The following is a 25,520-nucleotide window of genomic DNA, read 5'->3' as shown; positions in this document are numbered from 1 at the left end:
AATTGGCTATAACTTTAAACAGAAAAGGTTAGTAAACGATTTTATCACACTAAAATCATATTAACATGCATATTGTTTATGTCTTGTGGTGGCTATAGATTGGCCTCATTCACTTCCATTGTAAGAGCCTCACTGGAACCTAAATTTTTGCTTGTATTGAACCCCGAATATTCCTTTAAGGCATTTGAGAGTGGGATTGTGAGAATGTACAGTCGAATCATGCATTTGCAAAATTCCCTTTTGCAACTATTTCCTGTTTTTAGCCATTTCCTTTTTTTAAGTTCTTCTATTGCGTACTCTAAATGTTTAACTTTGATATGCAACTTTGCAACTTTCAGTTTCTCAAACTTACAGTTTGAGGCATGGGGAAAAATAGTTCAAATAACACCGATAACGACTTTATAATCTCAGTTTTGAGAGAGTACAGAAGGTACTTAAATTTGGTGGTTAAATTTTAAATGAATTTGTTTTGCAACAAACATCGCACAAATCACAGTACACACATACTCATATTACTCTCAAATTGTGCTGCTTCTGTGATTCTGCTTGTCAGAAACTTTATGTGGGCAGACTTCTCTCAGTTCGACCTCCAGCCCATAAGGAACACCATTCTTGCCTTCTCCTTATTCCAAGAGACCATTTGCCATTGGTCAGATGTAATCTATTCCCAGCCCTCCCTGTCTGATCTACGGCTGTGGCTGGATAAAGTCCTCTACTGAGCCGGTGGACAGGGCAAGCCCTCCACTCCTCCACGTTTTAAACATTTGCTTGGAAAGCAGCACCCAAAACTCTTCATGTACTTACTCAACCGTATTCCAGTTGAATGTTCTGCCACTTACTTTGAAGGTTTCATTTGACTTTGTAACATATGTTTGTACCATTTTTCTAACTCTAATGCACAAACATGTACAGTACATACAAATGTTGTTGCCCTAGGGGGAGCTTGTGTAGCACAGCCACAGGACGTCCATGCTTGGGCAGCCTCTTCTGAAATGGGAACAGTCCCAAAGGCAGTGGACATTAGAGTGGCCATATGTTTGCAAACCTTCATTCTGTAACCACTCTATGTCGACCAATCAAACTGAAGCCGGCTGATTGAGGTAATAACTCATAGTGGTCAAGCAAGATTAACAGGCTAGGTTATTTTTATGTAGAGCAGTGTACAAATTTGGACTTGGCTCACACTAAGAAAAGAAACACTGTTTTATATTGAAGTTATGATGGAAATTGTTGAATGGGCTACTGATATTTGGTTCTAACACCAGCATTAGGGCAAGTTTACTTCACAAGCACTTTGTTGCTGTTTTTGCAGATAATGCGTTAAGACTAGACTTGGGTATTGCTAAAGTTATCCTATGATGCAGTAACTCAATTTGATGTTGCGCTATGTGAAAGTGAGCAGACAAGTCACAAGTATAATAGTACTTTATAAATGTATTAGTCTTATTACTTTTAGTGTTTCTGTAATAACACTTCGCCATAGTGATACTGTTTTGTTACACATCAAAATAGTGCAGGTGGCCCAAAATCTAATCAGCAACTCATGCTGGAGTGTTGTGGTTTTTATGAGAGGCGATGAAGTTTAATTCCTCTTTAAAGACTACAACATGTTTTCCACTAGCATGTGAGTTTGTTTGCTTTCTGGCTGGTTGAACAAAATAGGGAAGAGTAGTTTTATGTTTAAAGAATGTCATGTGATAGACATGTTATTATATATTGGAACTGCCTTGTCATATGTTTTTTGGCCAGACATTGAAACTATATAGCTTTTGTGTTATATTGTGTTAGTACAGCTTTAGTACAGTATAGATTTCTTTTGATAGCTTACTGCCAACTTTGCTTGGAAGGTGTCTGTTCCTCCTGTTTTGGCTGAAGCTCACTTTTATCAGTCTGTAATTTAGAGTTGAGCTGCAGTCATTTATAAGGCAATATATAAACCCCTGGAGTTCAATTGTTGCTGTCTTTAACGATCCATTCAGACCTATCATTGAGCTGTTGGAAATGCTGGAACTGTGTGCATTCTCTGATTAACAGCATATTTCTTATCTTTATGCTTGCTCAGTGCTCACACTTATATATACTAATTGTGATTATTTTGAAAAATATTGTGTCTGCGATTTGAGCTGTGATATGATTATTAACATAAAATAAAAACAACAACTAGTAAGTGTTTCTTTTTGACCAAAATAAGTCATGGGCAAACATGCTCTTCTGCCAGTAGAAATACTCAAGAAAGGGTGTTCACAATTGAGTCCTCTTAAAAACATCTTAAATAAATAAAAGAAAAAATACATTTGAAAAAACAGATTCACATCATCTTTACATTGTATAGAATTTTTTCAAAGCAGGTTAATTCACGCATTGTTAATGTCACAGAGGAGGAGACAGACACTTGTGATAAAATGATGAAATGAAATCTCAAAGGTTTTGAGAAATAATGAGAAATAATGGCTTGTGGTTTTCAGCAAAGAGCATAAAAATGACTAGTGAAAGTGAAGAAATGAGGACATAAATATTTTACTATTGCTTAATATAATATAATATTACATTATATTATATATAAATATTAAAAAAAATAGTTTGTATTATATATTTTTTAGAGTTCCAAAAACAACAGGTGACTAAAAAATTGACCAAAATTAAAGTGGACCAAAAAGATAGATATATTTTAAGTATTTAGAAATGTTTTTTATATTTAAAAACAATATTTTATGTCATTCATATAATTTTAAAGCCTTTAAAGGAAATCATATATCCCTATTTTATTATTTGATCTATTTATTTGAAGTTAAATATGTAAAGATGACTTCTTAAGGTGAATGAAGCACACATGCACCTTGAAGGAATGTTCCGGGTTTAATGCATTTGTGGCATAATGTTGATTACCACAAAAATAAATTTCGACTCATCCCGCTTTTTCTTTAAAAAAAGCAAAAATCTGTGTTCCAGTGAGACACTTACAATGGAAGTGAATGGGGGCCAATTTTTTAACATTCAAATACTCACTTTTTCAAAAGTATAACCACAAGACATAAAGGATATTTGTATAAACATGATTTTAGTGTGATAAAATCACTTATAAACCTTTTCTGTGTAAAGTTATAGCCAATTTTACAACTTTGTTACCATGACGATGCAGTCAACAAACCTAAAATGACTGTAAAAATGACTATTTAAACAACTTTACAGTTCAAATAATACACAAATTTCAACAGAAGAATTAATGCAAGTGCTTTTATAAAATTATAAGCTTCACATTTCTGTGTTTAAACCCTCCAAAAATTGGCCATGCTCACTTTTATTGTCCCCATTCACTTCCATTGTAAGGACCTCACTGGAACAGATTTTTGCTTTTTTGAAAGAAAAGGAGGAACAAGTCGAAATTAATTTTTGTGGTAATCAACATTATGCCACAATCTGTATTGAACCTGGAACATTCCTTTAAGTAATATGACAGCTTATATCAATTAATCGTGAAAGCCCTAAAAGAGACAGTTAATCATCATAGCCCTCAAACAGACAATTAATCGTCATAATCACAATTATTTGTTTGACAATTAATCGTCAGCCAAAATTCATAATCGTGACAGCCCTAATTTGGAGTCTACAGAATCTCTACCCCTAAACCTTTCCCTAACCTTAAACCCTAAATCTAACCTTAGTAACAGCGAATGCGACTGTGACTCTCGCGAGACTAAGGCTTGTTACCATGTTACCTTGTTACCTTCTAGACACACCTTCTAGACACATTTCAATGGCATTGAAATGCAGCGAAATGCTCTCATCCAGTCTTCTGTGTACAAAAACCCAGTGTTATGGGGTTATTAAGTTTATGGGGATGTGGATAGTAACTTTTAGCGGCTAAGCATATTTGGAATTACGCGAATCGGCAATTAGTTAATCTAGTGCGCTATAAATATAATGCGCTCAGCTCATTAGCCGCACACATGCTTTGAGAATGTAATACAACACAGAGAACAACGCTGCACACATACAGTAAGTGCAGCAAGCAGCATGTGCAGACTATTTATTTATTTAATTAAATCACAGCCCTTGCGGTTTGATAATCACACTACGTCATATCTCAGTTTTGAAGTAGTTTTAATTTTGACCTTTTCTTCCAGACCACTTAGTACTATGAGACTCATTTGCATTCTCTTGTTTTCTGGTTGTCATGGAGATATTGCTGTGGAGGCTGTAGGGTGGATTGAAGATGTGAAGAGGGTGGACACAATGACTGTCCCTTATAAACCTAATTCTTTCACTGAGGAATCTAATGTACATTTGGTTCTCTATGGGCTCTACTCATTAGCAACTAGCAAATAATTTAATTCACATAGTAAACACACTAGTGGTGCTTGTGTGGGAATGAGAGTGAAAAAAGGTCAATAGTGGGTTTAGCTGTGTTTTAAAGGTCCTAATATATATATATATATATATATATATATATATATATATATATATATATATATATATATATATATAATACTGAAAGATACCAAATTGGATACCATTATAAGGATAGCAGTTTAATATTCACAAAGGCCCTTTTGTAAGGGTTCTGTACATTTTGAATAGGCTACATCAGATATTTACTAAGGTCATGTCCTGGAAGAATTGTGAAAGTTGTTTATGTCACCCAGTAGATATTTCTAGGGCATTTTGAAGCAACTGCATAACTAAGGAATGAATGAAAGGCTTTTTCATACACACGTGGTGCTTCACACGATGCTTCACACAACATTGCTCTTGCCAAGGTTCAGACTTTTCCGATCAGTCCTTAGAAAGAGGACAGAACGGAATTGCGTAGTTATAATTTCAAATTAGATAAAAAATGACTATTAGTAATGATGTTTGCCCACTAGGTTCCATCTGTAGTACAAAGTTGTAGCAAGAGGGACTAGACATCCTCTGTTGATGTCCCTGTTTTCCAGGTGTCACATCAGCTTTAGAGATTAGCATCAAACAGAGTGCAGTCTGCAGTCCTAATGCTTACTCCAACATTGGGCTCACAGACACGTGTTAATGGCATGATAATAGAGAGTTCATGTTTACATAATTTAGAACAAGGCCTGTCTTCATTAATTTTCATCCTGAATAAAACAAGCAGTCCATCTGTTCTGAGAGTGCCAGATTCATTCTTGAGTCATTTCTTCTCCTTTGGATATGTTGGGATCTGAGAAGCCCTGTGGTTCCAGCAGAGCATGAAACCAAGAATCCCTCAACTCAGTTGGTAAATTGGGTCTGTAGTTCAAAGCCCAACCTGTGGTTTCCCCCAAAAAGCTTGTCTCTGTCAGTACAGATCTGTTTGAGCGTGTTAGATTCTAATTTCTAAGCATGTGGCTTGTTGATCCATGTGGGCTAATGCCTCACAAACAGGTTCATCTGTATGTTTGGAACCAATTGGAACCAAGTGTCATTGGATTTAGACTGACTTGTGAGCTTGCTGTCTAAATCAAATGTGATAAAAGAGAAAGACACTGCAAAAAATCCAATGAAAAATATAAATAGACCACAGATCTTTCTAAATGCATTGCATTGCATGCATCAAAAAACATACTGTACAATATGATCAGTGTAGGTCAATTTGCAAACAAATGACTGAGCCCGTTCTTGAAAAATGACACCCAAATGAGTCACTGACTTTCATACATGTAGATCTAAATTGGCTCACTCACTCGCTGAATCAATCAATTAATGAGCAATTACTGAATTAACATCTGACTTACTGAACCACAAGTCTTTACTTTCAGTCACCTCCTAATCGAAATAGACTAAATCAAGAACCATGTTATGTTGTATCAAGGTTTGTTAGACTTAAATCAATGCAATTACAGACTGGTTGTTCATATTAGAAAATGTAATTAAAGATATATGTTATGAACTAGAGCCCGACCGATATGAGATTTTTGAGACCAATACCGATTTTAGAGAGGGAAAATTCACCGATTACCGATATGGTGGCCGATACATTTAATTTTTGAGCTGGAATGAAAACAGACATTTTCTATGTGGATTTTTCACAGATTTTGCACCGATATGACTATACAAAGGTACTCAGAAGGCTGATTTCTTAAACAAATATTTTTATCAAAGAATATTTGACATTATTATTATACATTGTCAACAAATTCTAGAAATGAACACTGAGAAAATAAAGAATAAATAAAAATACAATAAATAGCTTAATAAACATCAGTACTGTATGTTTAGTATAAGTCAATTGCTGACCGTTTAAATAAAGAATAAATAAAAACAAATAGCTAAATAAATATCAGTACTGTTTGGTATCAGTCAAATGCTGACCATTAAAATAAAGAATAAATACAAATAAAATAAATAGCTAAATAAACATCAGTACTGTTTAGTATCAGTCAAATGCTGACCATTTAAATAAAGAATAAATAAAAATAAAATAAATGGCTAAATAAACATCAGTACTGTTTAGTATCAGTCAAATGCTGACTATATTAATACTGCCGAGTCAAGATAAACAGATAAGCAGCGGTGTTACACCGTATTCTGCTATACAAGTTCAGGGGAAACTTTCAATGGTGGAAAACCAGACTTTTAAATATTACATTTTATAAATGCAATGACTGGAATTGTTCAGTTGAAGGGGGTACCAAACTGTGAATCCTGAATGAAACAGTTTGGTTACAGATTAGCTTCCACTCAGCTGACAACAATGAAAGTAGCTATGTTATTAGCTAGTTAACTATAAGCTCGTTGTCACTGAGATTAAAAGATGGATGTTGTTTATTTTACTTTCCAGCATTGTGTCTCACCAACTAGGTAACGGCGTAGCATGAAATCAACACTCACCACACATAATCCACCACCGCAGCGTTGTCTGCTGAGCTGCAAAAAGATGCTCTGCTTACCTTTCAATCTGCTACATTACTTACTGCACTGACAAACTATAGCTGGTTTACAGCAAACAGACATTAGTGACATGGTTGTCAGGGACAAGGTTAATGTTATATTAGTTATATTGAAAAGGGAAAATGATGGGGTCATTGTTTATTAAGTTTCTAGTATGTATTTCACAAACTAGTTAACAATTTACAGAGACACCGCTGAACTCCGCCCTGTCTGCAGAGCCACCGTCAGCTCAGTTCTGTAAACAATGGAGTCGGAGCGCATTCTGTTGGACAAACTACGCTATGACACCAATTCTAAAGCATTGTTTTCTGCATTATATGTTCTGAAAAAAAGTTATATATACGTTGATACCGATATATCGGTGAAAGTCTAATATATCAGTTACCGATATATCAGTTTCGATGTACTTAATAAAGAGTGTGTGTACAATGTTTGTTTGAGGGCCATTGTTTGTTTGGTACACATCCACCACAGCAGATCCAACCAAAATCCACATTCCTCATACTCTTCCATTTAGTTCTGTTGGTCCACTCTCTCCTCTTCTTGTTTGTTGTTTGATTCAGGAGTGCCCCTGTGTGTCTTGATAAGTTTGTTTTGTTTTTTCATCCCTTTTTTGGCAGATTACAGGGCTGTTTGTCAGAGGAACATATAGACTAGTAGAACATGGTGTGTTGATGAAACTTTAACAGCAACGTGATGCCGGCTTTGCACGGCCCTGTAAAGTTCCTCACAGAGACTGTAAATAAGGCCCCAGTCAAGCTGGAAGGGAAGTGGTTCACTTTTATGAAGTGTTGCTTGTCAAATGAAGTTTTGCTTGTTCCCCTTTTTACTTGAAGGCAGAAATTAATGATTGAAGTAACTAGATAGAAAATGGCAACACGATACAATACAAACATGCAAAAATGTTTTTTACTCAAATTTCAATCTAGACTAGATTTTTCAGCCTGATCTTATGAAATTTAAACCCTGTTTCCATCTGGTATTAAGATGCGTTTCGGTCACATGTGGTCAGCCCTAAATACAAGTCTAAATGGGGTCTAAAACACTTTGTGATTGGGTCACAAAAACCACATACGAATGTGGTCAAAAACGCATTTGACCAAATCACATTTGAGGTGTAAACACTAATCCGTCCTGTATGCATCCCGGCAGCAGTGAAGCTCCACCCCTCACCTGTCAATCCACCGCTGCACTACAATAAGAGTTTAAAGTTAGCCGGTTACGAGCGGCTTTAAAAGGAAATAACTGTCCGATTGAAAAATTGTAAAAAGCGGATTCATACATAGTTATGAGAGCTTCACAGATCTTCTTTAGTGTGTCTGATATCAAAACAGACGAGAAGCACAACCACTTGAAGCTCCTTTGATACAGGTAATCCATTAAAATAACTGATAATTCTGCTTGACATGTTTTCTGACATTGTTGTGCTTTAATATCATGCAGTAACACACTGACATAGTGATTGATGTATGTCATCATGAGACAGTGACCAGGTGTAAACAGTGATGTGTCTCACCTGACCACATGTGATTGGATCAACCAAACACATCATAATACCAGGTGGAAACAGGGTCTTAGGTGACAATGGCAACATTTTTGCAAACCAAAATTACATTCTTAATTATATGTTTTGCTGCAGTTTCCCAGAGAAACGTCCAGCGCCGGTGTCGTGAGAAATCGAGTCCCTCCTGAAAATCGGGTCTCCCTCTGATGTCACAGCAATTCCATTGGCTGAGGGACCTATTAATACGTACTATATTCATTGTAGGGCTGCTCGATTATGGCAAAAATCATAATCGTGATTATTTTAGTCAATATTGAGATCACAATTATTTAACACGATTACTCATTGACTGTGGAAACATCATGCATTTATTGAACATTTTTAAAAAACTTGTCTTTTGGATTTCCTTGAAAATGAGGGGGTGGGGGCATTCATTATTTACGTATTAGTTACGTATGTTAGTCAAATAAAGGAAAGCCTCCATCGCCACCATTAATGCAGGGATGCTCATTGTTCTATGGAATGAGATCTACTTTTTCATGTTATTGCAGCAAGATCTGCCATACACAATATACGCTATACATTATCACAATACCAAAATTTCAGTAGTCGGTAGTGAAATTTGACAATTCTAAATACCAGCTTCAAAACCACAACAAATAATAACACTAACTAATAGTTTAATTATGGAAGATTGGTTTCAAGTAATTATTCAAGACTAGTAAACAGTCAGTAATAAAATAACAACAAAAAACAGCAATGAATAGAAATAGATTAAAAATAATAGAACATAAAATACAAATTAAGAAAATTCAGTGCTTTTTAAACTGCTTTAAAAGTTTTTAACAGCAGTAGGCTATCAAGTGTTCAAGTAAACATTCAGAATGAAATGCAACATAAAACTACTTAAACTACTGGTCTTCCCTGTATGATTACAATACATTAGTACTTTTTAAAAGTTACCCAGTCAAGAGCAGTGAGTGTTTTCTCATTTTCTTGTTCTGGTTGTTATGGCTGTTTGATTGTTATAATGCCACACTACACTAGATGGCAGCAGGCCTATTAGCTTACATTTATACTTACAAGTCCGACATTTTAATACATATCCCCTTTTTTCTCCGCTGTTTACGTTCACTTTAGACATCACTCTCTGTGTTTACGTGAATACCTCACCAAGACGGGCATTTTGGCGGAATTTTGAAATGTATTTCATGGTTGCAGACCGTTCAGGTGCTCATTAGAGCGAGCATTTTCAGCACACACACATAAGCCGCCTGTCAATCAAACAGTGCACAGCTGTTACTAGATCGCTTGCGAATTATAAAATTATTTCAACAGCAGAATAAGAATATGAACTTTCTAATATGTGACACAGGCCTAGGCTATCACAAATATAGCTGGTTATTTTTTCATTATTGATGCTTCAATCAGTCTGCTTGTCCGATTGGGCAGGTAAAATTCTCTTTCACTTGCCCTTTCAAAAATCCACTTGTCCCAGACAAGCGTTTGGTGTAGATGTAGGTGTTTCTGTAATATAAGTGTTAAAATGTATCGTTTTTCATATGCTATGTTAGAGTAAAATTGTTTTGAAATAATAACAAAGCAGTGTGTGAGTAATAGAGTGAAAAATAAGTGTTTATAAAGTAATAACCAACTGTTGTACTGTTGTTGTAGCACCAGGAAACTGCAGCAAAATGTAGAAAGCGGGATGTAAAATTCAGTTTGTAGTTATAATACCATTCATTCTATGAGACTAGGTTGCAATTTTTATTTTCTGAAGAAATGTGATTGGCGCTGGCCATAGGAAAACCCCCTGCCACATTGCTAGGGTGTTTTGAGTGTTTGCCAAGGCATTATTGTGTGGTTGCTTAGGTATTCTGAGTGGTTGTTAGTATGTTGGTAGGTGGTTGCTAGGGTTGCTGGGTCTCTATTTCTTTCTGGTCCCTAGATAATGCTTTGGTTCCTCCAATGTAAGAGTATGGGATTTTTTTCACCTGTTTTACCATGGCCAGGTGAAAACCATTAGCCTGAGCAATTGAAGAAGCTGCATGATTTAGTTTACAGTTTTTCGCTATCAATTTTACACATTTCTCCAAACTTAGGTCACTGCTCTCAAAAAATAACACAGCCATCTGAACACTTTGTAATTGTCCTAAACAAATTGTACCATTTTCTTGATTTTAATCATTTTCTTGAAACACTACACACAAATTTCTCTGAGCCAAGATTAATGCTTTCAACACAGTTAACGGAGACAACTAAATTAGTCATATTCTCAAATGCACATGTCAGGTTGTAAAATCCTTTTATATTGATATCTGCTGAGTTAGTAATGCACACAGCAAAGAGAATGCAATTTACAAAAATTTTCACACAACTATCACGACTTTGCTATCTATAAAAGGGGTCAAATATGAAAATTCAGAGCAAACAAACAGTGAAGAAGAAGAAGAGGAAGAACAAGATGAAGAAAAGGTGCAAGCTGAGAAGAGGTAGAATGGGTAAAGGAAGAGGAAAATGGAGGAAGAAGTTATGATAAAAGGGGAAGATTTTCTCAACTTTTTTCAGGAGTGAGCCTTGATAGAGTTGAGGAAAGACCAAATGGAGATGATGTAATGATGGTGAGCAGATAGAAAGAATTCAGCAGGGTGGAAGACAAAATGCAGCCGGTGACAACCAAACATCACTTCAGTCTATTACGATGGACCTCAGAGGATGAACTGATGCCAGCTCCAACCATAAGACATGGGATACTTCACATGCCATTGCCTAAACCTTGGACTTAGGATAGACCTCACGGAAATTACCGTCCGGTTGAACTGCGAAGCACCTCACTGATCTTGGCCTGCATCACCTTGGTCTAATGATGGACTACACTCTTAAAATGGAATACACAGACTATCAATAAACTGCCAACAAAAGCCTTCATCAGCCAACTAACAAAGGACAATGCATCTATATGAACTTCTGCAGTTACAGTTTTTCTCAGTCGATTTTATACATTTCTCTAAACTATAATCAGTGCTCTCAAAAGACACTCTGTTTTGCAAAACAGTTCAATTTCACTGCATAATGAAGCAACATATTCTTTCCTGATAATGCATTTATTAAAACTAAATACTAACATCAAAACTATAGATGTGTTCTCTGTTGAATTCATAACATTTTCAGCTATAGACACACAACTCTATAATTGAAATAACACATTTATCATAAAAATCCTCAAAGACCTTTTTCCATCTGTTTTCATAAAATGCCTCTACATTTCTAGTTGTTCTTGCTCTTCCTCTGGAAGAATGATGAAGAAGTTTACTGTAAAAAAAACAACAACAAACAAACAAAAAAATAGAAGTCTTGCTAAATTGTATGGACCTAAGGCAGCACTATAAGCACAGATGGTACAGTAATTGTGGACATTGATTGACTGGCATGCAGAGGAATGGCATTTCTCCCTCTTCTTTTTTGTTGAGATTGAAGTCACTGTAGATCTGCTTACATTAGACAGAACACTTTGTGTGTCTCAGAGAGACCGTGATTAATAATATGATAAATTAGAGGAACTGTCAGATCATTTGAGCCTCTACTGTGTCTTTACTCTACATGGCTGTCTGTCCTCTCCCTGGCATTGTCACTCCATCCCACACTCAAACACACTCTCTCTCCATGCCTTAGCTGATGTCCTCCAGTAATACCACACAAGCTGATTACAGACAGGGTCAGAGAGAGAGTGAGATAGATAGAGAGAGAGAGAGAGAGAGAGAGAGAGAGAGAGAGAGAGAGAAGGATATTGGTAGGTGGAAGACAAATAGGTAATCTAAATAGGCCCAGAGCACGGAATAGCTCAATGCAAATTGTATTTTGTACGGCTGCAGTGAACCAGTGTGCATCCCATTGGGAATATCCCTTTCTTCTGGCATAGAGCCATTTTGCATTAGAGCCAATGCCAAATCTGAGATGTGAGTGTGAATGTGAGCATAGTGCAGGCATAAACTAAAGACCTGGAGCTCCATTAAGGGCCAAATCGTCACATTTATAGCAGTATAAATATCAGATATCATTATTGGATTTTGTTTTTCTGAGCTTTTTAGTGCAAAGCAATTTTTATAACAAGCAATGTTGGAGGCTGTCTCGCGTAGCCAGACATTTGACATCAGACATTGCCACTTAGAGAGGAAGAAACTGTCTGACATGTAAAGCTCCCAACAATAGTTTATTTTGTTTTTTTACGAACCGTTTAAAGGTGGGTAAATTTGAAAAAGATCAGAAATATGGCATGGTAGTCTTCATACCCTGCTACAAAGACCAGTTTAACCAGCATGCAGTTCCTATGCTGGTCTAGGCTAGTTTATTCTGGTTTGGTGCTGGTCTTGCAGGTGGGCCAGCATACAGTAGCCATGCTTTTCACCAGCTAAACCTAGCTGGTAAAGCTGGTTGACCAGTATGGTCTTTCTGATGAAGCTGGTTAAGCTAGTTTAAAAGCCTGGTGGGGACACCAGCATCCTTTGCTGGGGGACCAGCAGCCAAAACACAACATAATCCGGTGACCAGCAATTCTAGTCTTTTCTGCAGTGTAACCGGCTGTACAGAAAACACCAAAGATATTTGAGGACATGTGTGTAAACTTTTTGGTCAGATCCAAAAGTAATAAGTAATGTTTATTTCAGATTTAAATAAGAAAATTAAGCTGAATCTACAGTTCTGCTCATGAATATCTGGTTTGCTTGCTACTGAGTGCCTCAAACAAAACCCTGAATATAATTTAAAAAAATGAAAGTGCAAAACTCATATATATATATATATATATATATATATATATATATATATATATATATATATATATATATAAATAGCTCAATTTGCATCAGACGGTTAGTAAAGGGGCAGTCCGTTGACACTAGGTTAGAGGCAAGCTTTTTTTTTTTTTTTTTTTTACATTAAATGATGAATATAACCATAGCATGTAATGCTGTCGCAGTGTGCTTTGCGTGCAGAAATGTTGCCACAACAATCCTTTGTGACTTAATGTCACGAGACCAAACCAGAACAATAACTTAAGGTGGTGCTGCCACCTAGTGGCCAAAACCAGTATTGCATAACACCAACAGAAAGGTTCAATACTCTTGTCTTTTCCGAAACACTCTTTGGTATTGTCTTTAAAGCTTGTTCACGTATCAGCGAACTATTGTTACATAATTTGTCTAAGAGGTAAAAGAAGAAGATGAAGAAAAAACATGTTGATCACTACATATGTGGCTTCAGGCATCATTCTAATCCAGGGACTGCTTTGTCAAAGGACGTGTGGGCTTGATCCGCCTGTGTGCATTCATACATGTGTGATTCAGGAACAGTGGGAGCTACAGGTGCTGCCGGGACTTGTGGGTGTGTGTTATCAGAACTGTGCCAGCGTGTCCACATGTCGGCCCAAACTGGATTAGTCATTGTGGGGTGAAAAGCTGCTTATTTTCTTTTCTTATATCAAGCAGGAGGATGTAAATATAATCTCATCCCCTTTGTGTCTGTAGGTTGTTCTCCATTCTCTCCTTCTCAGAATCAATAAATCGCTTCAGCTTGACAACATTTCTTTGAATAATCATGTATTGTTGTTTGAAAACCATTATGACCATAGTCTTAATTAAAAATCTCCTTTATAAAAGGTGAAGTGTGTAATTTCTGCGCAACCAAAAGTTATTGTAAAAACAATAATTTGCCCCCTTTCATTGGTCGCCAAACAGATAGTCCCGCCCTAAACTCACTCCATAGGCTGAGCCATTGTTGCTGTTTTGGACTGGTTGGGATCCAAAAACAAACAGAGCAATGTTTTGATAGAACACAGAGCCACAGTGTTTACACTTTTCCGAGAAATTAGCCTATGAATGTCATAGGTCTCTCTGCATATTAAGCTGGGATAGGAGAAAGTATTTTCACATCACAGAAATTACATACTTTAAAACTAATGCTCTTTTTCTTTTTTTATCAGGTCCCAGATGGGCATCCTGGAATCTTGGAATCTTCATTTGTATACGCTGTGCGGGAATCCACAGGAATCTTGGCGTGCACATATCACGAGTTAAATCTGTAAACTTGGACCAATGGACTCAAGACCAGATTCAGGTATGACTTAATGGGCTCTTTATATATATATATATATATATATATATATATATATATATATATATATATATATATATATATGTGTGTGTGTGTGTGAAGCTTTTGTGGATCAGGATTTCACATTTTTCATTTCGTCACGCTCTTTGCATAATTGCATGGGGTGATTGACAGTTTGTGTTTATGTTTATCTGTATGTTTGTGTTATGCTCAGTCTGTTCAGGAGATGGGGAATGCCAAAGCACGACGACTATATGAGGCCTTTTTACCAGAGTGCTTCCAGCGCCCAGAAACAGACCAGTATCCTTAAGCGCATGTGTATGTGTTTATGTGTTTGTATAAGGTCGGTCTTCGGCTCTGCCTCATGAATAAGGTTTTCTTAAGCACTGCCATACAGAGCTGCTGAGATTTTTATACGAGACAAATATGATAAGAAGAAATATATGGACAAGTGCATTGATATCCAGTCCTACAAGGTGAGTATTTAGAATTTAACATTATATTTCTAGTTGTATTTCTCAGCATTAGTTGCTGAAAAGAATAATGAGGTTATTCTATTATTTTCCTTTAATTTTCAGAGAGAGAAGAGTGAGACAGTAACAAAGGAGGCTCCTGTTGTTTTTGAAAAGATGAAGGTGGTGGGTATTTGCATTTTTTAAAATAGTTGTTCAGTTTTGACATCAGTTTGCAGGCCAAGGATAACCAGTAAGCTAATTCACTATAGGTTCCCCTGGGGTATTTCTAATAGATTTTCAGAACAGTGGTTTTCGATATATGATTTAAGAGAAGTCTGTGGTCAACATTACTTGAAAGACTTGGTTTGTACATGAATTACACACAGTGTTCTTATTAAAGTTTAAATGGCTCTCAAGTTACTTCATAATGACTACAACAGTTGTCCAATGAATTAAACATAATTTGTCAAGCATGTAAACCACATCCTTGTGTGCACAGAAAGTGTTGCCATTATTTTCAAACATTCATGCAAGACCTTGTATTCAAAAACACTACAGCACTTACAAACTGAACTGCTCTTCAATTCAATTTTCAGCATTGTAACGGTTGAGTAAGATTATGTGTATATTTGTCTTGCAGAAAAAGGATGAGTCGCAACAATTCAAAAACAGTCCAAAGAAACAGTCACAGTCTGTAAATGACCTATTAGGACTAGGTAACATGATCTTTTTTTTCTTCTTTTTTTTTTTGTCTTAACGCATCATAAAAATACAGGTAACACTTTAGAAAAGGTTTTGTTTGTTGCATTAGTTAATGCATTATGTATCATGAAGTAGCAATGGGCAATGCATTTATTCATCTTTGTTAATGTCAGTTAATAAAAATACAATTGTTCATTGTTAGTTCATAGTGCATTAGCTAATGTTTTTAAAATATACAACTTTTGATTTTTTTTAAGATGTATTACTATATGTTGAAACTAATGTTAACCAAGATTAAAAATTATGTAAAAGTGTTCATTGTTAGTTCATGATGCCTAATGCATTAACTAATGTTAACAAATGGACCCTTATTGTGAAGTGTATAAAATACCAACACAATATACCACACTGATGTTGTCATTTCTCTTTCCTAGATGCCTCAGCTCCTCAAGCACCTGTGTCCAATGGCAAGCCATGCACTGAACTTAGCCCCGCCCTCGACCTCTTCAGCTCTCTGCCTGCTGCTGTCAGCAGTTCAAACTCAGCCAGAAGCACGGTAAAGATTTTCATCCTGCTCTGATCCACAGATTTTAACTGCTTTTTATAGTCCTAAACTCTTTTGACTACCTTGCAGAGCTCAACAGTAAGGATTTTTTTTCTGCTGGCCCAGCCAGTATTTTAGATTTGTGCCCTGCCAACATTTTCACTGGTCATACCACATAAAAATTATAAATAACATTTTTAGCATGTATTTTTTGTATATGTGCTAAGAATAATATATATATGTGTTTCATTAAAGGAATATTCCAAGCTCAATCGACAGCATTTGTGGCATAATATTTATTACCACAAAAATACATTTTGAATCGTTCCTCCTTTTCTTTAAAAAACAAAAATTGAAGTTCCAGTGAGGCACTTAAAATGGAAGTGAATGGGGTTCATATTTGGAGGATTTAAAGGCAGAAAGGTGAAGCTAATAATTTTATAAAAGCACTTACATTAATTCTTCTGTTAAAACTGATGTATTATTTGAGCTGTAAAGTTTTTAAATTGTCAATTTTACAGGGTTTGTTAACGTTACATCATCATGGCAAGGAAATTGTAAAATTGGCTATAACTTTACTAGCAGGGTTCCCGCTGGTCCTTAAAGAGTCTTAAAATGTCTTAAATTCAGTTTTCTCAAATTTAAGGTCATAAAAATTCTTAAATATCTTAAACAATATAACAAAAGTCTTAATTTTCATTTAAAGAGGTCTTAAATTTGGGTACGGAAAGACATGAATTTCAACATGTCCTAATGTGATTATTTAACTTCAGAAGGATATGATTTAATTCAATAAATGCGTGCGCTGTGTCCTTAAAAGATGCAGCACTGTTCCAAGCACACAGGGAGCTCGTGATACTGGTTCCAGTGGTTGCAGAGCGGTCCGCAATCAGTGAGTACTGGACATTTATGACAAGCGATCGCTGATGATTCACTGTTGATGAATAATGACAATGTGTTAGAAGAGTTTATATTGTAATATACAACAGTTAGTTCCGGTCCTCGAATCTGATTGGACGAGAGATGTTCCATGAGCACTGATGGTCTGACACCATCAGCACTCGGACGCTTCACTGTGTGTATCACTCCGCTTGTGTTCGTGCCGTTCTAAACTAAAGTGTAAGAGCAGTGCAGATGTGTTAAGAGCTACTGTTTGTCTTTTTTTTTACATTACTTATGTTAGCCAGCAGGTGGTGGCAAAAGATCATTTTTGTGTGTAATATGAGCCAGTTAGTGACGTGACATACAACAGCGCTCCGTGATCACTACTACACTACTAAAGCTAGGAAATAGCTTTAAACGGCTTTAAACGAACAACTTCAGCATTACGGCTCATCACAGCTGAGAGACACAACAGACTGATTGATTACAGAACTCAAGGTGCTTACCTCTTACGAGAGTTTCCACATTGGAAAGAAAATACTGTTCAAAATGGTGGAGGAGATTGCGGTTTCTATAGTGAATGACTCTAGCGCACCGGCTACCGTGAAATAGGGAGAAATACCCCCGCTTGGATGGCTATTTTACCACTGAGAAAGCTGATCTTCAGAAAGCTGACAGCATCTCTGATTGGGAGTGGCAACAGGTGATCGCACACGCTCCATCTCTCTCTTTCTCTCTCTCACACACACACACACACACACACACACACATATGTTGGTTTTGCTATACTTGTGAGGACCCTCCATAGACATAATGATTTTTATACTGTACAAACTATAGATTCTACCCCCTAACCCTAACCCTCACAGAAACCTTTTGCATTTTTACATTTTCAAAAAAAAAAACAATTTCAACAAAACCTTATCTATGTCAGCCAGCTAGATAATGTTACCTTAGCGACAAATCAGTGCAGTTTGCAACAACAATCAATACATCATTGGAATCCTGATGTTTACGTTTGCAAGGCATAAAAACACATTTACATGATCATCAAATGTAACATTTATTGACAACTTAACACTGGCCAAATAGTGCATTTGACTGTTCTGTCAGCTGCTCCGAAACTCTCTCACACTGGCCCCAGGACAGCAGGTCATCCTTATTGTTTAGCTCTGTTTTGGATTCATCTTTGCATATGAACCTAATAGGAAATCTAAAATGTATGAATATAGATCACACATAGAGGTTATCCATTTGCTTGATTGGTTAAAATGTGTTTTTCCTGCTGTAGCCTAGCTCAGGGTCAATGCCCACTGGGCGAGTAGCAGCATCAGTGCCCGAGAACCTCAGCCTGTTTCTGGACCCGCCCACCAAAAGCGAAGACAGCAGCAAGAAGATGTCCAAGGATTCGATCCTCTCTCTGTACAGCAGTGCAACTCCACAAACAATCATGGCCACTCACGGTGAGATTAAGACTGTTGTTTTCCTATTGGCTGGTCTCCTAGTTTTAATTTGTAGATGTCACACATTCTTGTCTATTCTAACTTATCTCATGGGTTGACTTAAAAGTTGTAACTTTGCTTTAGCTTGTATTTTGTATTTTCTTTTAACCTGATGAAGGCCTGAAGTTCTCCAATCAACAAGTATTGCTGCTTACCTTCTCTTTGTAATCTCTATTACTGTAGTTCTTGGGGCCGTCTTTATAGGCATAGTGAAAATGGTGTCATCATTTACTCACCCTATGTTGATCCAAACCTATATGACTTTATTTGCTTGAAAAAAAGAAGTAAAAACACCAACCAGTACCGTCTTCTAATTTTGTGGTTCAAGGAGGAAAGAAAGTCCTTTTTAGGTGAACTATCCCTTTAACAGCTTCAAGAACTACAGTAAAATCTGAAATGGCTTACTCAAAATTTCACTTTTTCAGTTTGTATTGTATATGCATGTCTGTTTCTGTTATAGCTGGCATGTTCATGGGTGCAACACAGATGCGCTACGTCCCTGCTGCAGGATACGGCCAATACCAGGCCCTTAGTGCCCAGCAGGCCATGATAGGGCCTATGATTGCTCCGCAAATGAATGTACTTGGACAGGGAGGTGTCATGCAGCAAACAGGAGTGGCAACTGCTCCTCCATACATGGCAGGGGTGCAGGGGGGCGTGATGGGAATGCAGAACGGGATGATGGGAGGCATGGCAACAGTTCCTCAGCAAGCATATGGAGCACAGCAGGCTCAACAGCTGCAGTGGAACATCAGCCAGGTAACAGCATTGAAATCAGGATCAACATGCTGACAGAACAAACATTTTATACTTTGTTCATCCCAGATGACGGAAGAAAAATATCAGAATTCTGTCTGATCTGAGAAATCAGACTGATCAAACAATCAAATCAAATTTCAAACCACTTATGGATGTGGCTTGGATTGGTTTTGTCAAAATTCTGATCAGAAAAAAAAAATATGCATAATATGAGAACTTGCAAAATAACAGTGTGGACAGTCAGTTCCAAAGATGGGATAAAAAATCAAGTTCAAGGCATTGATGCTCGCTTGCAGAACAGCCACTGGCTCCGCGCCCCCCTATCTACACTCACTGCTTCAAGTCTATGTGCCCTCCAGAAGCTTGCGATTAGCAGGTGAACGGCGCCTTGAGGCACCAAATCGTTTTCTCTGACTTTCACTTCCACCATTCCTCGCTGGTGGATCGACCTTCCAAACTCCACCCGAGCTGCTGATTCTCTAACTAATGTCAAGAAACATCTAAAGATGTACCTTTTTCGTGAGCACTTGACCCAATACTATTAATGCACTGTTTTCTTAAAAAAAAAAAAACAAATCACTCCATTCTTTCACCACTACTTGTACTTTTCTGAGCAATTTTAAACTTTGTATTGCAGCACTTCTCATGTTATTGCCTCCTTATGACGAATTGCTTTTGCTGTAGTCTTCATTTGTAAGTCGCTTTGGATAAAAATGTCTGCTAAATGAATAAATGTGAACGTAAAATCAAATCAGAATGGTGTACAAAGCCCTACCTTGACACATCACATACAAAAATCCTAATGCATAAATTGTTAGTCACCCCAAATAATAGTGTATATAAATGAATGTCAGTGTTTCTTTATTTCTTTTAAATTACATGTAACACCAGTTTGTGTGTTTTCCCTCTCACAGATGACTCCGCACATGGCAGGCATGAATTTCTATGGTGCCAATAACATGATGGGACACGGGCAGCCCATGGGTGGGGCAGCTGCTCCCGGTTCAAATCAAATGCTCGGGTCACATGTGTGGAAGTGATGATGTCCTAAAGAGAGATTAACAGTCTGAATGGGTGGGCTTGGATGGTGCTACAACTGACTATCAGCAGAAGGAATACGTTGGGGAGTCGATTGGATGATCGCAACAGAAGTCCCTACCTCCATCATTCTCAGAGCCATTTTCCACATTCTCCTGCTTGCCTTTAAACAGTCATATACTCAGAAAGAGAATCGAACACAGTTGCATTAGCGAGGTATGGCGTGTATTACATATGCAGCAATACTCGCATTTCTGATGCTCTTTTCATCTGAAACTCCGCACTTCACAGCTCCAACATTATGGTTCTCTCTTTCAGTTCTCTCATTGTTATTTTCAGTTAAAGTTCACCCTATAATGAACATATTGTGGTCATTTACTCACCCTCATGTGGATCCAAACCTGTATGACTTTCTTCCGTTTCTTCGGCACAATGACATCCTCAGTCACCATTCTTTTTCATTGTATGGAAAAAAAAGATGCAGTGAAAGTGAATGGTGACTAAGTCATACGGGTTTGGAACAAAACAAGGGTGAGTAAATTATGAAATAATTTTAACTTTCCCTTTAACCTGTTCATGGTTATTTTTTATCCTAAACCACTTGATCATACAGATACATATGCTGTTTTAGGAGGTAACTACCCAAGTAGGCACTGGGGTTTGAACCAAGCTTATATGTCCCTGCTCTAAACATGCTTGCAATCATAAATGAACACTTGAACGTGCATACAGCTTTACTCAGAAGCCATTTCAGTTGTGATGACATGCCATTTTTGTTTGTAAAGGTAAGAACCTGTGTCTTTACAACCTTTGATACTGCTGTGAGAAAAATGTCCATTACTGTGTTGCTAGGTCTGCTATTAAGGGGCTCCTGAAAACCTATGAATGATACTTTGACTCGATGTTTAAATTCGCAACTCAGGAAAAACATGCTTGGGAGGATGAGGGTTTTCACATCCATCTCATAGCTAAACATTCACATTCAGCCAAACATTTATTAAATCTTTGTAGTCTGCACAGATCTTTGGAATGACATGTTCTGGATGGATCCTGTGGTCTATGAAGTGGGTTCCTCCATTTGGTGTTTGTTTGAGTGCATTGGAGCCTGACCTCAAATGTTTCATTGCACCATTGATTGTATTGTGCACTGCTTTTCTCCTCATTACTGAATGCAGGGTCACCGCTGTCAAAATAAACCTTTGAGACTCTAAGGATGCAGTGTGGACAGAGACCAAATGATTGTTTCATTCTGACTTCTGCCAATGAGCAGAATTTACCACAGCCACTGTGTGAAGTTCATTTAAACCAGTCAGCTTGGGGTTTTGTCAACAAGTTTAATGTACACACTTTGTTTGAGTTTAACATCCTCTAAAGTAACCAAATGCATTTTTTTTTTTTTTTGCTCATATTTACAGAACAGCATAAAGTATACTGGAAAGTAGGGGTGAGTGAGCCAACAATTCGTATACAGTGCCTATAGAATGTCATCATACCTTAAAATGTGTCACATTACACCCTGGAAATGTAAATAAATTCAATCTAACCTTTTCCAGTTGTATTTACACATTATAACCTTCAACATCAATGTGAAATAACATAAAAAAAATTCTGAGCAATTATTAAAAATAAAATAGTTAAATACCTGGTTTAGATCAGTGACCAACCCCCTAAGAGTAACCATTATAAACTTGCTCAGATGCAACCAATCACCTTTCAGATCACATACCTGACTAACTAGCCCCTACCTGACATTAACTGTAGTAGATTTGATTACTGTAGTATAAAAACCAGCTGTTCCATGAGGATTCCATTACTTGTAGTGCATGGTAATGAATTCAAGAATTCACCATGCTTCGAAAGGTGCTTTTAAGGGCTCCTGGATAAAACTGTGGAAAGGCACAGGTTAGGAGAAGGGTACAAAAAGATTTCAAAGGATTTAACTATTCCTCTGAGTACCGTTCAGAGCATTATTAAAAAGTAGAAAGCACATGGCACCACCAAAAACATGCCTAGATCGGGCTGTCTCTCCAAACTAGATGACCGTGCCATTATTGAGCAGGGAAGTTATTAAGAGGCCAAAGGCAACTTTGAAGAATTTACAAGCCCTTATGGCTGGATCGGTCTGTGCATGTTTCAACAATCTCCCAAGCTTTACACAAAGCTGGCTTTTATGGCAGTGTGGCAAGAAAGGCTGAAGGTTTTATGGTCAGATGACTCAAAAATTGAACTTTTTGTACTGAACTCCAAGCTATATTTGGAGAAAACCAAACACAGCACACAACCCAGAACGTACCATACATACTGTGAAGCATGGTGGATGCAACATTATGTTGTGGGGGTGTTTCTCTTCAGCAGGGACTGGGCAATTGGTCAGGATTGAAGAGAAAATGGATACTACCATGTACGCCTAAATTCTTGAGGAAAATCAGTTGCCCTCTGCTCGACAACTGAAGATGGGCAAGTTGTTCACTTTTCAGCACCACAATGACCCTAAACACACCACCGAAAAAAACAAAACAATGCAGTGGCTTAAAGATAGGAAGGTAAAAGTCCTTGAGTGGCGAAGTCAGAGCCCTGACCTAATCCAATAGAAAACCAGTGGAATGACTTGAAAAGAGCAGTGGGCAAATATTCCCCAATCTAGGTGCGCGAAGCAAGTAGAGATGTATCCAAACAGACTGATGGCTGTCATTAAAGCATAAGTAGCTGGGGTATGATCACTTTTCAAACCCTGTTCATTTTTTTGTTACTCAAATGTTGTAAGGCACAATTTGTAAATAAAGATGTAAAAAAAAAAAAAAGGTTTTGATTTCAGGCTGTGTAAATAGTGACAATTCCAAAGGGGTATGATGATTTTTTTTTATAGGCACTATATGTCATGCAACTACACTACCCACTGAACTGCAGTTCTGACTTCTCAGTTCTGATTATCTTTTAAACTAGAGCATATAAAAAGGAGAAACCAGGACCCCTTTAATAAGATTGCAAGGAGTTATAGTCATTTTAAAATGTGCTGTTGTATATATTTCTCTTTGTTTTTGGGAGATGTTTTCACCTTGCATAGCCATAGGGACTCACAAAATGTTCTGCCCATTAAAACTGATTTTCAGATCAGTATGAACTATGATGCGGTGGTTTGTAAAGGAGTTTAACAATATTTGGTTGCATAATTGTTTGCTAAAATTATGTCGTTTGTTGATGCTTTTTATACCTGAGTGAATAGATGGTCTATGAAATTACAATAAATGGTTTGAATTGTCTTTGTCATTCTGCACATCACTGCCCTCTACTGGCCAATAAGTGATCCTCAGTTATGTTATAAGAAAGCTGTGTGAGATGGATGTTTTTAGCAAATCATTTGTAATCATGTATGTGCAAAGTTGCTGAATGTAATTGTTGTTCGGCTGGACTTTTTTTATAGTGCAAAATGTTTCTTTTAAGTTGAATCCGCATTGCATTTTTTTTAGGTTTCGTATTTGTGTTTGCTTGATTCGGATTAAATGGGACTGTGTTCTTATATTTTCTGCTAATTTGGCATATTTGAACCTGTACATAGAATATTTGTTATGATATGTAATACCCTCTATGTAAATTACAAGTCCTTGGGTTTCTTTCATTTAAAACTATTGTTATTATGGCACTTTACTAATCAAAGTTTGTCTGCATGAATTGTTGTTCATTGAGAAAGTTTATCAGAAGTGATTAGCTGATATGTTTATTACAGACATCATTAAATTGCATATGCGACAACATCACGTGCATGCTAGCCATTCAAAAACAGCAATGTTCAAAGTGACTTCATAATATATCAGTGGGCTGAAAAGTGTTACTGCTGATCTGATTCACCACATCTGCTATTAAAGGAAAGTTCACCTGCCCAAAAATGAAAATTCTGCCCTTATTTACTCACCATCATGTTGTTCCAAACCCGTATGACTTTCTTTTTCTGCAATTTTGTGTTCCGCAGAAGAAGAAGAAAAAAAAACCATGAGGGTGAGTAAGTAAGGGCAGAATTGTCATTTTTGAGTGGGTGAACTATTCCTTTAGCCTTGCACTGAAATGTATCCGTGTCCGGCCTGAGTGTGAAGCAGTAAACTTGTGTTATCAGATTATTTAAAGAAGAACGTTGATGGTTTTCTTTTGTTGTAGTGCTCTAATTATGAAAAGCAATACTGGGTAGACTAATGTCTTTGGTTATGAAATGGCAGCCTGTTGACAAGTGATTAAAAGAGAATCAATGATTCTGTAATTCTATATACTGCATCTGTATAGAAATCTTATACAAAAATGCAAATGCTTTACAATGCATATCTTATACCACACGTACAATAAATGCTTTTGTTTTATGCTAGTCATAAATGTGAAACCCCCAATTGTTATTTCTCAGTAGGCATCAAAATTCTTCCTTTTCTAAAATTGCAAAGGGCTTTATTGTTTTCTGGATTGGTTGGCAACATGCAGACTCAAGGAAGATATTGCAAGAATATGACCCCGACAGCTGTGTAATGGTTATCATCGCTCCTTTTGGTGAAATGGTGCTAAAACATCATCGGCCCACATTACATCGTGGAGGTCTTGAACATTCTTTCTTTGTGAATTGTTCACACTTTGAGAGAATGAAACTTTATTTTAATGTCTGTTCTTTTAAATGGATTACATCATTGTGACTCACAGTTAATGTACATACTACTGTATGTGGGTTATAAAGTTTGTATTTAAGTTGCTCAATCTTGTTTGCTTCCTTTTCAATACTTTTCAGGATATCGATCAAAGGCATGAATGTATAATTAGATGAGAAATAAACATCTTAACTGCAATTCAATGTTGTGTTTTTTGTTTTTCTATATGGGTTCATTTGTATTTTTCGTGTGGGACTAATGCTTCGGTATTGTTTTTCTTTTAAATTAAATATAAAGGTCTTGAATCTAGTCCTTTCTATGAATTACCCTATAAATATTTAATATTTTGTTTTTCACCATAATTTATGTTTATCTTTCATCAGTTAAAAAAAAATGATGAAAAACAAAATTTTGAGCCGTGGTCCTCTGACTGAGTTAACACAGATAGTCTCAGCCTCAGACGGCACACCCACGGACCGCCCACAGTCCGAAAAGTCTGGCTAACACAGGATAGCACACATA

General features: G+C 36.9%; 1 protein-coding gene across 1 annotated transcript in view; it reads left to right on the top strand.

Moving 5' to 3' along the window:
* The window catches only part of LOC127425326 (stromal membrane-associated protein 2-like), a 30,973-nt gene extending 5,783 nt beyond the window's left edge, over positions 1 to 25,190 (top strand). Inside the window, exons 2-10 of the mRNA XM_051671179.1 lie at positions 14,367 to 14,500; positions 14,712 to 14,797; positions 14,895 to 14,973; positions 15,076 to 15,135; positions 15,593 to 15,668; positions 16,089 to 16,210; positions 18,372 to 18,543; positions 19,043 to 19,341; positions 20,256 to 25,190. Coding sequence (XP_051527139.1) covers positions 14,367 to 14,500; positions 14,712 to 14,797; positions 14,895 to 14,973; positions 15,076 to 15,135; positions 15,593 to 15,668; positions 16,089 to 16,210; positions 18,372 to 18,543; positions 19,043 to 19,341; positions 20,256 to 20,381 — 1,154 coding nt within the window. The 3' untranslated portion in view covers positions 20,382 to 25,190. The remainder of the gene's footprint in view (positions 1 to 14,366; positions 14,501 to 14,711; positions 14,798 to 14,894; positions 14,974 to 15,075; positions 15,136 to 15,592; positions 15,669 to 16,088; positions 16,211 to 18,371; positions 18,544 to 19,042; positions 19,342 to 20,255) is intronic.
* Positions 25,191 to 25,520: the final 330 nt, after the last annotated feature.

Source organism: Myxocyprinus asiaticus, chromosome 34 (assembly GCF_019703515.2).
Source record: "Myxocyprinus asiaticus isolate MX2 ecotype Aquarium Trade chromosome 34, UBuf_Myxa_2, whole genome shotgun sequence".
NCBI lineage: Eukaryota > Metazoa > Chordata > Actinopteri > Cypriniformes > Catostomidae > Myxocyprinus > Myxocyprinus asiaticus.
The sequence above is the reverse complement of the archived record's forward strand: the minus strand, read 5'-3'. Positions and strand labels throughout refer to the sequence as shown.